This window comes from Podarcis cretensis (assembly GCF_951804945.1).
Source record: "Podarcis cretensis genome assembly, chromosome: 14".
Classification (NCBI taxonomy): Eukaryota; Metazoa; Chordata; class Lepidosauria; order Squamata; family Lacertidae; genus Podarcis; species Podarcis cretensis.
This window is the reverse complement of record NC_137183.1, coordinates 30252656-30267436: the sequence shown is the minus strand read 5'-3', so window position 1 is coordinate 30267436 and position 14781 is coordinate 30252656. Positions and strand designations below refer to the sequence as shown.

The 14781-nt window shown below is 48.8% G+C and overlaps 1 protein-coding gene across 2 annotated transcripts; it reads left to right on the top strand.

Annotated features, from left to right (window-relative positions):
• The first annotated feature begins 3271 nt into the window (after window positions 1-3271).
• Window positions 3272-12551, top strand: LOC307202644 (uncharacterized protein). Of its 2 annotated transcripts, none has more exons than XM_079952801.1 (9): window positions 3272-3658; window positions 4450-4545; window positions 7189-7312; window positions 7998-8185; window positions 8510-8658; window positions 9019-9193; window positions 9714-9828; window positions 10484-10568; window positions 11646-12551. In XM_079952801.1, the coding sequence occupies exons 2-9, from the start codon at window positions 4464-4466 to the stop codon at window positions 12180-12182; spliced, it is 1455 nt and encodes a 484-aa protein (XP_079808927.1). In that variant the 5' UTR covers window positions 3272-3658; window positions 4450-4463; the 3' UTR covers window positions 12183-12551. The 2 variants fall into 2 exon arrangements, with proteins under 2 accessions (XP_079808927.1, XP_079808926.1); XM_079952800.1 differs by having other exon boundaries at window positions 9016-9193.
• Window positions 12552-14781: the final 2230 nt, after the last annotated feature.

Genomic DNA, 14781 nt, shown 5'->3' with positions numbered 1-14781 from the left:
CAGGGAGGACAGAGTTTCCCCCACAAAGGGAAATCCAAGCCTGAATTGGAAACTGAAAAGCAGCTGGTGGGTCTGGGATAGGGTGGAGGGGTTAAGGTAAAGGTAAAGGTACCCCTGCCCGTACGGGCCAGTCTTGACAGACTCTGGGGTTGTGCGCCCATCTCACTTAAGAGGCCAGGGGCCAGCGCTGTCCGGAGACACTTCCGGGTCACGTGGCCAGCGTGACATCGCTGCTCTGGCCAGAGCCAGAGCCAGAGCCAGAGCCGCACACGGAAACGCCGTTTACCTTCCCGCTGGTAAGCGGTCCCTATTTATCTACTTGCACCCGGAGGTGCTTTCGAACTGCTAGGTTGGCAGGCGCTGGGACCGAGCAGCGGGAAGCCCTAGGCGCTGAGGCTTTAACCCACAGCGCCACCTGCGTCCCACTGGAGGGGTTACTATTGCACATATTAATATTGCGTAGCTTGAAGCAATTGGATGCATAAAAGCTGACTCCTTTCAGAATAAAAATTGTCCAGACCCATAAATATGATTCAGAGCTTTACTAACCAGAACTTCTTCAAAACTGGCACAGTACAAAAACAAATAATGATAACTCCAAATAATTCCATAAGACTTGTCCAAGCATAGGCTCAATATCTTAGAAATATGACTCTAAAGAGACCTAGAATCAAAGGTCTCTCCCTACAGCCTCCATTTAGCCTGGATCTGGATCTCATGGAAAGACTTATTTGCACATCTTTCTCCCACTATTCCTGGGAAATAAAAAACCAAGACAGCTCCCTTCAAAATGGAGATTTGCAATTGAATACTGTAAACATGTGGTCTAAGGTTAAACACTCACATGAAAAGGGCAGAGAGCGTCAACAGTTAATCATTAACCCAGCTAGAAGGTTAGAGAGCTTCAGCATCCCCCCAATGGAATTTTTCCAGTGTTAAACCCTTAGCAATATACATGCGGACATTCTCCATTTTGTTCTGCAATTAAACAATTATACTCAACATTTAACTTGGTGATAAACTTTATTTCTTTGTTTCATTCAAGAACCTCTTTCTGGGAAAAGTGCCAAAGCGCTTTAACAATCACGACATATTAAAAAACTATTTCAAACCCAGGACAGATGCAGGCTGGAATAAGAATCCCCCCTTGTTACTTTATGTTATTGTTTATTTATATGCCACCTTTTATCCAGAAAGGTTCCCAAGAATTAGCAGATACAGTCATACCTTGGGTTGCGAATGCTGCGGGTTGCGCATTTTTGGGTTACGGACCGCACCAAACCCGGAAGCACTGGAACGGGTTACTTGCGGGTTTCAGCGCTCATGCATGCGCAGGAGCACTAAATCGTGCTTTGCACATGCGCAGAAGTGCCAAATCATGTCATGCATGTGCACAGATGCAGAGCTGCAGGTTGCAAACGTGCCTCCCACACGGATCACGTTCGCAACCCGAGGCATGACTGTACACACAAATGCAATAATGCATACATCAACAATACAAAATTATACACATTCAAAACATTCCAACAGTAATACGAACCAAACACATTAGTGTTCCTACAAAAAAAGTTAACACAAAAATGCCCAAGCAGCATCTTCACTTTAAAAGGATCCCAGGCAAAGGGGTGGGGCAAGGCAGGTGGAAAAACCTGAGGCCCCTAGATGGTCCCAGCGGCCTCTCCCCTGGAGCCTCTTCAGATGCCTGTTGCCAAGGGAAACCTTCAACGCAATATAGTCTGAAGGCAGTTCCAAAGCGAAGGGACCACTGGATCAAGCTTTTCCTGTGTGCCCTGGAGTGGCCCAGTGAGCTCAGCTGCTTCCAGGCATCTCTTGCCCCCCCAGCCACAACTTAATTTCCACTCTCCCTCTGCTGGCAATCTTCTTTCCCCTCGGAAGGTCTTGGCTGCCTGGACCTAAAGTTCCTCCAGGAGGCAGAAGCAGTCAAGAAATCCCCTGCTGCTGAGCTGGGCTTCAGCCTCTGCTGCACTGGCCTTTCCCGGCCTGAGAGTGGGATCCTTTCACCGGGGACTGATGTCCACAGCCATGTATCTTGCCTGCCTGCCATCCCCCTGCCATCCCCCACTGGCCTGGACTAACACTTGTCTGTGGAGGCCACCTGACGCAGCCTCCCCACCCCTGTTGCTAGAGAAAAGGCAGGAGCCCTTTCCTGCCGCAACACGTCCCTCCCTGGCATACACCCAAGATCATCTTTCTTCATCCTGAAAAACTCTACTGCCTTGGGAGGATGCAAGAGGCGCATCCTGCTTGGAACTGCTGTGGAGGAGCCATCAGAGGAAGTGTCTGGAGCAGAGGAGCTGGACACTGCTGGGTTCTGCTCCAGAAGAGAGTGGGGTGGATTTGCAAACCGGTATCCCTGCGGGTGGCGCTGTGGCTAAAACCTCAGTGCCTAGGACTTGCTGATTGTAAGGTTGGCGGTTCGAATCCCCGCTGCGGGGTGAGCTCCCGTCGTTCGGTCCCAGCTCCTGCCCACCTAGCAGTTCGAAAGCACCCCTTAAGTGCAAGTAGATAAATAGGTACCGCTTTATAGCGGGAAGGTAACGGCGTTTCCGTGTGCGGCGCTGGTGCTGGCTCGCCAGCTGCAGCTTTGTTACGCTGGCCACGTGACCCGGAAGTGTCTTCGGACGGCGCCGACTCCCGGCCTCTTAAGCGAGATGAGCACACAACCCTAGAGTCGGACACGACTAGCCCGTACAGGCAGGGGTACCTTTACCTTTACCATCCCTGCCAGGGCATCTGGGCTGCAGGTGTTTCAGGGGAAGCAGTCCCTGTTGGGTTCTGGTCACCCCATGGACCTATAGCTAACACTTAAAACATTATATTTGCAGCTGTACAGGAGTCTTCACTGGTGCTCTTTCTCCCTTTCCAGGCTGCAAGGATGGCTCTGGATGGCTCTCTCCTTTCTCCAGGGAGACAACCTTCCTCTGTGGGCATGACCGGCCCAATATATTCAACTGCCTGTCTGTGGCAAAGAAGGAAAGATGGAACCCCCCCCCCCCCATCCCATGTACAGAAGACGACTGGACTGGCAGCTGACTCTTAATTCAGCCCTCCACACCATACTTAACACAGCAGACCAGATCCAGTTTTCTGGACAGGTCACACAGCAACAGGGGAATGGCTTGGAGGAGGGAGGAGGGAGGAGGGCTTTAGATGAAAATGTGGGGGCTGCTGCCTCACCCCAGCATCTGCCACCTGAGGCAATTGCCTCAGTTTGCTTAATGGTTGGGCCAGCCCTGTTTTGGGACACAACCTCCTTACATGAGGTAGCAAAAATGTAGGGCAAAAAACAAGGCTCAGGCAGGTTTCAGGCACATGGCTCATTCCTGGGGACCCACAGGGTTAATGCCTCAAAACTCCTCAAAATCGGTTTGACAATCTTAGAGACAATCTCCATAGCCTGCCAAACTTATCGCCAACATCTGCCTCAATAGAAAAGAGACCTCCTCCTGCCTGGTAAACAAACTGTTCTTTCTAATCAGCCCAGGGGCCAAGACGGAGCAAATTGCCACTGGAGCAGCTCCAGGAGAAGAAGAGCCACAGAGTCCATCTGCAGCCACAGTCTTGCCATTGCTTTCTGGACTGCTTTTTTGCCTCTCACGAAATCCATCCAGAGAGAGAGACCCCAAAGGAGCTCTGGGTAAGAGTCACATTGGGTTTGGTCAAGGCACAGAGGAGGGCAGATATAATTTATAATTTATATAATAGTTGTGATCAATGGGGCTTCCTTTCAGGTAAGCATCCATGAGATTTCAGCCTGGGTGGTATAAGAATTCCCCCCCCCAATTACTGGGAGTCCTTTGGGTCCTTTTGAGGCTTTGTTACAGGGCAGATAGAGATGCAATTATAATATATATATATATATATATATATATATATATATATATATATATATATATAATTACTATACTTTTCTGTGCGTAAGACTAGGGTTTTTTTACTTTAAAATAAGGTTTAAAATCTGGGGGCATCTTATACATGGATAGTGCATATGCCCATTTTCTAAATTTGGGGTCCCCAAAAGTTGGGGGTGTCTTATACATGGAAAAATACGGTATATTATATCAAATATATAATATAGATAGATGTAGATATACAGCAAGTCCCCATCACAACTGAGATGGCTGTAGCTGTTGAGGAATGTTCTATAAGATGGGGGTGGTTTCTGCATCCCCCCCACGTTCACCACTGTCCTGCATAACACACAGTAACAACAGTCTTCCGTGGTAAAGAGGCAGGTGAAACAGCTCTTCTGAATCCACCCTGTCTCCCTCCCTGGGGCTTGGCATGCCATGTGCAGGATGAGCTCCTGGCCCCATTGCCACAGAGAGTCCTTAGTGCCTCGCCATCGGAAGTCACTTTCCATCTGCAGGGAGAGGAGCTGGCTTAGCAGTGGGTTGACAGGGCCCCTTCTGTCCTTCTGTTTTCTAGGAGTCCTTCTGGCAATGGGGGAAGGCTGTTGGACCACCTGCCTGTTGCAGGTGCTCCTCTTCCCTCTATTTGCAGCTGAAGAAATGCAGCAAACAGGTAGGTGGGGGGGGAGCAGTTCCTGGCCACCAAATGGACCCACAGAGAATGGGATGTACATCTGAGGACCTGTGACCAGAGTGGAGCCCAAGAGGCACCACAAGATCTCTCAGGACATCTCCTGCTCTCAATGCTTCTGAATGTGTAATGGTTTAACTTAAAAGCAGTTGGGGTGGGGAACAGGGGTTCAATTTTGTCCAGAAAAGCAGTGTTGAAGGAGGGGGTAGTGCCTTTAACTCTCCACCTCAACAGGCCATTTTCCAGATTAAAATGCTGCTGTTCACCCTATTGTGGGGCAGGGAGACATATCCAGACCCATCTCTGGGCTTCTTTCCTGGCTTTGGCCCCTTTGAGGAAGGGGGAAGAGCCAGTGTGGTGTAGTGGTTAAGAGCGGTAGACTCGTAATCTGGGGAACCGGGTTCGCGTCTCCGCTCCTCCACATGCAGCTGCTGGGTGACCTTGGGCTAGTCACACTTCTTTGAAGTCTCTCAGTCCCACTCACCTCACAGAGTGTCTGTTGTGGGGGAGGAAGGGAAAGGAGAATGTTAGCCGCTTTGAGACTCCTTAAAGGGAGTGAAAGGCGGGATATCAAATCCAAACTCTTCTTCTTCTTCTTCTTCTTCTTCTTCTTCTTCTTCTTCTTCTTCTTCTTCTTCTTCCCTAGGGTCTTTGCTGTTTTCTTTACAGAGTCCCCTTTCTAAATTTGTTTAGATTTTTGATGTAATATATGTATTCTGCCTTTCCAACCACACGTATTGAGCTCAAAGCGACTCACAATAATCTCAGTAGCTTTAAGAAATAACAAACAATGCAATCACTGTACAGTCAAACCTCTGTTGTCGAACGTAATCCGTTCTAGAAGACAGTTTGCCTTCTGAAATGTTCGACAACTGAGGATCAAAGGGTGGTTAGCAAAGTCAATGGAGAAAAAAGAACAAAACTCCCCAGAAGCTGTTTGGCTTCTGAAAATCGTTCTAAACCAGAGCAGTTACTTCCAAGTTTTCGGCATTCGGGAGCCGAAACGTATGATAACGGAGGCATTCAGGAACCAAGGTTTGACTGTTCAGTGGTACCTTGGGTTACATATGCTTCAGGTTACATACGCTTCAGGTTACAGACTCCGCTAACCCAGAAATAGTACCTCAGGTTAAGAACTTTGCTTCAGGATGAGAACAGAAATCGTGCTCCGGCAGCACGGCAGCAGCAGGAGGCCCCATTAGCTAAAGTGGTCTTCAGGTTAAGAACAGTTTCAGGTTAAGAACGGACCTCCGGAACGAATTAAGTACTTAACCTGAAGTACCACTGTAATATCAAACACAGTAGCATACGACAAAACAAATTCATTAAGATGATTTAATAAAGTAATTCAAAATATCAGAAAGAGCTGCTGAGCACCAGCCCTGTACTAGATGATACCCTCTCTCTGAGAAGGGGCTTTTTCTTCATCCAGTGCAGTGGACAGGGCATGTTCAGACAAAGGGTGAAAAGCAGGAGGTTGCAGAAGAAAACACAAGGACATAGCAGCTTGTCCACTGAAATCCCCAAAGCAGGTCTCTCTTCCAGAAAGCTCCCAGAAACCCAGAGGGGCAGATTGCTCCTTTCATCTTCTGCTCAAGGCAGGAATGCTTCTTAATGTGGGAGATGATTTATAATGAATTGAAAAAGGTATTTAAGTATACCTTTCTGGAGAAACCAGAGGCCTTTCTCCTGGGCATGGTTGGCCAATTGGTGCCAAAGAAGGACAGAACTTTCTTTATGTATGCTACAACAGCAGCAAGAATACTCATCGCGAAGTATTGGAAGACACAAGATTTACCCACCCGGAAAGAATGGCAGATGAAGTTGATGGACTATATGGAACTGGCGGAAATGACTGGCAGAATCCGAGACCAGGGAGAAGAGTTGGTGGAAGAAGATTGGAAAAAATTTAAAGATGATTTACAGAAATATTGTAAAATTAATGAGCTAAAGAAAAATGGTGGAGTGAAGTTAGATTGTTAATGTATTAAAGGGAAAAAATAAGGTTAGAATATGTTAAGATTAATTACAGGACAGAAAACAGAGGAAGATGGAAAGGAATTGCTGAAACAGTTAACTGAAGTGGAATACAAAAAGGGAGGCGTGAGGAAGTCAATGAAACAAGTGAATGAAAGTTAAGATTGAAAATATTGGAAGTGTTTTTAATTGTTTTTGTTTTGTTTTGTTAATTCAATGTTTCATGTAGTGTTTTTGTCTTTGTTTTTTGTATTTTATTATATTGTCATGTTTAATTCTTTTTCTTTCTTTTTGTAATCTTTAAACTCTTAATAAATATTATTTTTTTAAAAAAAGGAATGCTTCTTAATGCCGGCTGCTTATGGGCTTCTTCGCTTTGGAGCATTTAGTTGGCCACTGTGAGAACCAGAGGCTGAACTAGATGAACCACTGGCTTCATCCAGCTGCAGGGCTCTCTTTGTGTTCTTATTCTCTTGTCCCCAAAGCATCTGCAACCTCTTCTCTTCTTCCCAGTGCCTCGTCATGGCACAATTGGAATACCGGTAAATGCAAGCCAAATTTCAGGAGGGAGGGCGGGAGTGATGCTGGACTGATGAGGGTGCGGCTGGCTTCTGAACCCCTTCCCTCCTTTTCTCTGTCTCCTGGCAGGGCTCTCCAACAACAGTGTGCAGTGCCTGAACAATTATGGGTCGCAGGGCCGCAGGGTGAATTGCACATGGCACCGCCGTGACGAGATCCTGGGAGAGGGACCCTTCCACCTCAATTTCTCTGAGTAAGGGCAGGGACACCAAGCCCTGGTCTCTGCTGGGGTGACTGGGGGCTAGGCAGGAGCCAGGTTTCTTGTAGGGTGGTTCTGGGTTCCCAGGCAGTGTATCTCTCATCTGTGGTTGCAAGTTGTGGGGAAAAGAAGATGCCTGCACAGTCCAGGGGATGTTGGTGATTGATGGGTTTCAGGAGCCAGAGAGCAGACTTCCCAGGACTTTGGCTGGAGCACAAGGGGCAAAAAGCAACAGCCACAGCAGGGTATTTCTTCTTGGGAGAAAATGCCCATGGTGCTAGGCACAACCACAGAGTCAAAGCCTGCTCTGCCCAATGCCATGCCCACCCCAGCCTCCAGAGGTTTGTCTGAGTCCCTTCCCTGGCAGCACCTCCGGGCAATTTCTCCAAGGTGCACCATTAGATTTTCAGGTTGCATGGAAACAAATCCCTGTCTCTCCCTCCTTTCGTCCCTTTTGGACACATAGACAGACACTTTGGTCAGGAAGTCCAGGTATGTGAGTGTTGTGATAGGAGTTACTCTCCATATGCTCAGAGGCATTCTCTCCTTCTCTAATGGCGGCCGGCCACATTCCCCCAGCCATGCTTCATGCTGGGCGGCCACCCCAAAGAAGGACCTTCTGCTGATTGATTAATTGATTGATTGAAGGACCTTCTGCCTCCTCTTCTCTGTTTTGCAGCCTCCTCGGTCTCTACAGTGACCTCATCTGCCATCTCTCTGAGGAGGCCCTGGACCAGTTCAGCTGCTCTGCGAATAGTGAAGAGGGCGAGTTCACAGAGAACGATGAGTACAGCGTCTCCTTGTATGCCTCCTCCTCCTCTGGAAACAGACTCATCGTCTTTACGATGTATGAGCCCAGGCTGCAGAGTGAGTCTTCTTGCATGTGGAGGGACTGACTCAAACTTCTCCAGGACGGGAGAGTGGCCATGGTTGGAGGCAAGGGTCCTTGTGTCCTCCAGCTGCTGGGGACAGTCTGTTTGCCCCCAGCCTTTTCCCTCCACTCCACCTCTCTTTCTGAGCTTTTTCCAGCCCTGGACATCCTGGTGAGCTCTGCTGAGTTCTCCCTGAGCAGCAGCAGCTCCCTGAAGGATGTCCCAGGAGCGCACACATACACACTGTGTTGCTTTTGGGTGGGTGGGGGTCTTCTTGGCTCCCAGCAGCACCTCCTCTCTGCTCTCCATCTCTTTCCAGTCAAATGTGAGCCACCGTTTGACCTGCAGAGCAACATGAGTTCCAGCAAGTGCTGGATGCAGTGGAGGAGGCCAGAGGCCTATGAAGACATTTTCCTGGACGACTGGCAATGGGAATTGGCATTCAAGACCACAGAAGCACCCTGGGAGGTAAGAGGCCACTGAAATGGGCTGAGAGCAGGAGGCATTTCACCACCTCTTGCCTTCTCAAGGATCACAATGCCCTGGAGGATAGGAGGCAGGAGGGGTCTTGGCTGACACACAGCACAGAGACGTCTGGTCAAGACTTGCACACTGATGGGGATGGCAAATGGCTGAGCAGCAGGGATATCTACAACTGGGGTTGGATGGAAGCACAAGCAAACGTTGAGTCTGTACAACCTGTTAGCAGCATAAGGTCTCCACTCGGAAACCCCCATCTCCTTCTGGCATTTGCTATGACTTACAGGGCCTGCCCAACTGAATTCTGTCTAATGGGATCATTGCTTGTGCTCCGATCCTTCACAGCAGGCACAGAACAAGGTCTGGGTCAACAAAGAAACATGGGTGGAAATTGAGGGCTTCGAGTTCGAGTCTGGCGTAGAGTACATGGCAAGAATTCGCTGCAAAACTCCAGATGTGAATATGCACTACAGAAGCCAGTGGAGTCCATGGAGCGCCACCACCAAGTGGAAAGCCCCCCCAGGTCTGGTACAAAGCTGTGCTTCATTTGTTGTGCCACACACCCAGGTCCACACACACACACAAATTCCACTTCTCTTGCTTGCACTCATTTGTGTCATAGGTTGTTTTTTTTCTTATGCTCAAAGACAAGTTACAACTCACAAAACAAAGCCCCCCCCCCATTTAAAAAAACAGGGTCACATCTCTTGGGGGGAAGGTCTTTGGTGTTCCTCGGAACTAGTCAGGTGAGCTTCCCAAGAGACAGATTTTAAAAATCTGCCTTCCTGGGCAAGACACAGACTCTCTGCGGCTACCAGTTTCATCCCCCAAAGATTTATTTAGTATTTTACTGGAGCTGAATATATCCCACACACCACACAGGCTGAATAAGCTCTTGGTGAGATGTGTATCTGCTTGTTTGCCGTTCCAAAGTGAAACCCACAAAAATGCAACTGTGCTCATTCCTTCGGTCGCCAGCTCCTTTTTTGGCAAACCAAGGGCAATCCTCCACTGTACTGATGTGCTGATGATTCCATCCACAGGCAACGGGCAGCAGCAGCATCGGGAGTCCCACCTCCTGAAGCATGTGTTCAACCTGCTCTTTCTCTGCCTGGGCATCCTGCTGTTCCTGCTCCTGGTACTCACAATCTTCTGGAGGTATATCACTCATTCACTCATTCATTCATTCATTCATTCATTTCGCCTGGAGATGTTGCATACAGGCAGCCAGGAGGGCCCAGGCACCAATATTTGTGTTTTGCTCATCGCATGAGGTCAGAGAAGGAGTTGGGGTCTCTGGCCCATGGCTTTGCTACCCTGAGTTGCACTCCCTCGCGCCCACACAATGTGCCTAGTGCATGCACAAGCACAGAAAACAGAGACACAGGAAAGGGAGGCTTTTGTGGTTCCCACAGCAGGAAAGGGGTATCTGTCACATAAAAGGCACACAGACTACAGTATATCTATCTCCTTCTGCCCTGCCCTGAAGTGGGATTGGGTGTGGCTGATGCTCAGCCTTTTGTGTGCATGAAGGCACCACTTCCTTCAGTTGCGTGAACACCTGCCCTTCTAGGGCATTTGCATACAACCAGACTCTACTCTCCAGCTCCAAATTGGCCCAGCAGGTGGGCAGGAGGTTGCCTGTGCTTTCTCTTTTCCTCCCTGGGGTTGACATGCACCAAGGAGGTGGAATAGGGGCAGAAAGAGGAGACAATTATTTGTACACCACCAGCATCCGGGGAAGATGGACTGTGGGAGGCTGGAAGAAGAGAAGGGGTGTTTTCCCATGGGCTGTGGTTCTCTCTTTCCACAGGTCCAAGGGCCATTGCAGCGCAAACATCCCCAGCCCAGCAGCTTATTTCCAGCCCCTTTATCTCTCACACAGTGGGGATTTCAAGGTAACAACCATGATCTCGGGAGGAGCCACATTGAACCTGATGATGGCTGAGTACCAAGCCGGGGAGGGTGGGGTGTAATTCTCAGGCTGCCATGGAGAAGTGGGCCTCCCATCCTTTCAGAAGAGAAGGGGGTTTCAGCTGCAGAGATGGCTTCCTGGGCAAGGTTTTGGTATTGTCGTCTGGGTCCCTCTCTGGTAGTGGTGGGAGATGTGGGTGTCAGGCTGGCAGCTTTGTGGCCTAGGCAGGACCTGGTTTCCTCACTTGAAGGCAGGTTGTAAACTGCTTGGAGAATTCTTTGGAATAATAATAATAATAATAATAATAATAATAATAATAATAATAATTTCCTGACTGGGTTGCCCCAGCCAGTCTGAGTAGCTTCCAGCATATATAAAAACATAATAAAACATTAAACATTAAAAACTTTCCTATGCAGGGCTGCCTTCAGATGTCTTCTAAAGGTTTTATAGTTACTTACTGTATCTCCTTGACTTCTGATGGGAGGGCGTTCGACAGGGTGGGTGCCACTACTGAGAAAGCCTTTCCTAGTTCCCTATAACCTCACTTCTCGCAGTGAGGGAACCGCCGAAGGCCCTCAGCACTAGATTTCAGTGTCCAGGCTGAGCAATGGGAGTGGAGACACTCCTTCAGGTATAGAGGGCCAAGGCCGCTTAGAGCTTTAAAGGTCAGCACCAACACTTTGAATTTTGTTTGGAAATGTACTGGGAGCCAATGTAGGTATTTCAGGACCATTGCGTATGGTCCCAGCGCCTGCCCCCAGTCACCAGTCTAGCTGCTGCATTCTGGATTAGTTGTAGTTTCCAAAATGTAGTTTTGGAAATCTGAAGCAGCGCATAAATCATGTAACTAAAAGAAACTAATCTCAACCAACCAAGTTCTCCAGGTGTCTAGGAATGCACATACACACACACCCTGCAAGTAGCAGGAAGCCCAAGAAGAGGTGCACACTGACTCCAGCAGTAGCTGAGGGGACAGCAGGATCATGTTCATGCTGGCTTCTGGCATGGAAAGCCATTCCAGGTGGGGAACCTGAGGCTATTTTCTGCTCTCTTCCAGCGCTGGGCTGGCCTGGCAGAAAAGAGCGGTGGCAACGAGGACAAAGAGATGCCCTGGGACCACAGCAAGGGGGGCGAGGAGGATAAAGCCCCCCCAGCAGGCATTTCCCGGCTTTCCTTCTGCCAACCGCTGCCAGAGGATGAGGCCCTGTCCAAAGAGAGCACTTGCCCCCCGCCCGAGATGCCAGACTATCAATATATGGCCAGCAAACAGAGAGGCCTCGAGGGAGACCTGAAGCAGCCGCAGCCTGAAGCAGAGGCACCCCTTCCCTCTGGGGAAACAGAGCAGGAGAGCTCCTCTTCTTTGCCATGCGAGTGGGGCTTCACCTTCCAAGAACAGGGCCCACTGGAGACGGAGACACCCGCCCTCCTCCTCCTCTTTGGCAGCAATGATTACTGCGCCTTAGGAGGTGGCCACAGCCAGCCAGGCTCCAGGCCTGCTGCTGAGCAGCTGCTGCAGAGCATTTCAGCCGCAGGCCTGGACCAGGCTGCAAAGGACTCCCCCCAGGCTGTTCTGGGCCCCACTAGCCATGTGTGACCCCCACCCACAGATCAAGGCGAGCCCTGTTGCCCGGACCATGGCTGGGCTGAGGTCTCGATGGATGGATATTTCCCCAGTGGGGCTGGACAAAAGACTGTCAGTGTGACGATGGCTAGGGCTCTCTCTTTTCTGGCCTTGGAAGGGGGCATCCCTGGAAGAAAGGAGGCAGAGGAGCATTTGGGAGCTGCTTTGCAGTGGGAGACTCAGAGCTGATAGTTGGAGCATGTGCAGCCGGGTTGGCAGGGGGTAGTACAGTGTTGGAGAGCAGATGCAAAAACCACAACACAGCGGCTTCCTCACTTGAGGTGCCTGCTTCTTTCCAGTGAGTTCTGCTTGCAACTGCAATAAAGTCACACTCAGAACAGAGGCCCTTTGCGGTCTCTGCTCCCTGTCCCCCACCAGATCCCTGCAGTGCTGCTGCTGCTGTCACTGTAGCACCCTTCTTGTGGTTAACGCTTAGCTGGAATGAAATATTCAACGCAGCAATAGAGAAATTAAAATAATAATTTATTTGTCAGACAAATAAATGAGAGGCACAGTGGTATATGGTTACCAAGCTCTGGCCTGGCCTCCTGCCGTTATGGCCAGCACTTATATTTCCTTAATCCAGCCCCCTTGCTCCTCCTGTGGCTGCCTCTGTCCAATCAGCCTGATTGAAATTCCTATTGGCTGTTTGTTAGAACCAATCACAAAAGATACACGCATTTCCTTTTTGCCTTTTATGGGAAACAAAAAGCTATATATTCTTCTATCTATAAATGACAAATAAATAGTCATATATCTTACATTTGTCTCAACAAGGAACCTTAATTACCAGCTCACCTCTTGCCCTCCTTGCCCTATTGCCCTCCAAAGCAGATGGTTAATCTTAAATTTTTATCTTAAACAGATGTCAAGGATCTTGAGTTCACATCATCATTGAAAGATCTCCTTCTTTTGGAGGTCTTTAAACAAAGGCCTGACAACCATATGTGTGCTCCAATGATGCCTCCTGCCTGGCAGGGGGGGCTGGGCCGATGGCCCCTGTGGTCTCTTCCAACTATATGAAATAAGAATCTAGCATAAGGATTTAACATTTCTTAGCTTCTAATTCCTTTGCATAATTACATTTAAGCCAATATATTTAATACATAACATAAATAACCTTTTAAAAGGAAAAGAAATCTTAAAAGGATCTCAGTTTAAGAAAGAAACAACTTTAGAAAAAGACTTCCCAAAATACTCCCTCCCTTTCTGCCAGCCAGATGCTCTTGGCCTTTTAACCTTAGGAAAATATGGCTCAAGTTTAATGGGAGGCACATGGTTTTATTTTACTATTTACCCACTCTTAATTATGTTTTTCTCTGCTTTTTTATCTTCTGTAATATGTAGGGTCAGTGTAACCTTGGCTCTCAGCCTGTAATTCCCTTTTTAGGACTTTGAGAATTGTTTTCTGCTATAAATCAGGGGGCCCCCTTGTCCAGGAGGATAAACATCTTGCCAAGGTTCTTAGGCAGCTGGTCTTCTGCCTGGCATTTAACATTTGAAAATCTTTAAGCTCATTTTAATATACAGGAATTTTAAAATATAAGCTTTGATTAAAAATGCAGGCTATGATTAGATGCCTCACCACCCCTTGGGAAAGGTGATGGAGTGGTGGCTCACAGGCCCAGCCTTTCTGGGCATCTGAAGCTGCTGGGCCTGGTAGCTGCCACCCACAACAAAAGGCAAGAAGATCAAGGAGCCAGGGAGGGTTGAGCTGTATCCTTGAAACAGCTCTTGGTGCAGTTTCTTGTATTGCAGGTGGGTTTAATATCTACAAATCCACCAGAGAATTAAAGCATCCATCAGATTCCATTGGTCTCCGAAGGCTGACCATCTCAAGTTCCTTCAGCATGCAGTAGCTGCCTTCAGCCCAAACCTCACCAGGGAATGCTCTGTCGGTGATGATGGATTCACAATAAGGCCCCACCCCCACCCCCGCTTACAGCATGTGAAGCCTATCCCCAGCCATATGTGCTAGCTCAGTGATGTGCTGAGACAGCTTCATGGTTATCATATGGGCCATGAAGTCCTAGGCTGGCCCATCTGAGGCAGCCTCAGCATGAACATTGAAGCTGCCAAAACTGCCACGAAGGGATTCTCCAACACCACATTCAAGACTACCTCTGTCAGCTTGGCTCCTGTCCCATGGAGGTCAGAGGAAAAACACTCTCCCCACCCCCACCCCCACCCCCACCGAATTGCTATTGATCAGGTATGAGGAACTGGTTAGTCTTGGCCTTGTCTTTCCCGGGTGGGAGGGGTTTCACAACAGGCACTATCAGCCTAAATTAGATTGTGTTGCCTCCAGTGTGAGAGTGGCCAACTGCAAACTCAAAATGACCCAAGCTGGGGCTGTTTATCGCCCATGACTGCTGCCAGGAAGGATGTTTTATTATCTGTGTGGTGCAGCAGCAGTAGCAGCAGCAACACACATCTCTGCAGACTTCTTCCATGCTGCTGTGAGGGAGGGTAGCAATCAGTAGATCAGCGCTGAAAGCACCCCCCCCCCCGAATGATAATCTTGCCTCAGGCAAATGCAAGCAGCATCATGCAAGTCTTTTGCTGGAGGTTG

Coding starts and splice junctions, on each gene's coding strand:
- LOC307202644 (XM_079952800.1), top strand. CDS start 4,464: ATGGGGGAAGGCTGTTGGACCACCTGCCTGTTGCAGGTGCTCCTCTTC. Junction 7,313..7,997: donor TTCCACCTCAATTTCTCTGA/GTAAGGGCAGGG, acceptor TCTGTTTTGCAG/CCTCCTCGGTCTCTACAGTG. Junction 9,829..10,483: donor GTACTCACAATCTTCTGGAG/GTATATCACTCA, acceptor CTCTTTCCACAG/GTCCAAGGGCCATTGCAGCG.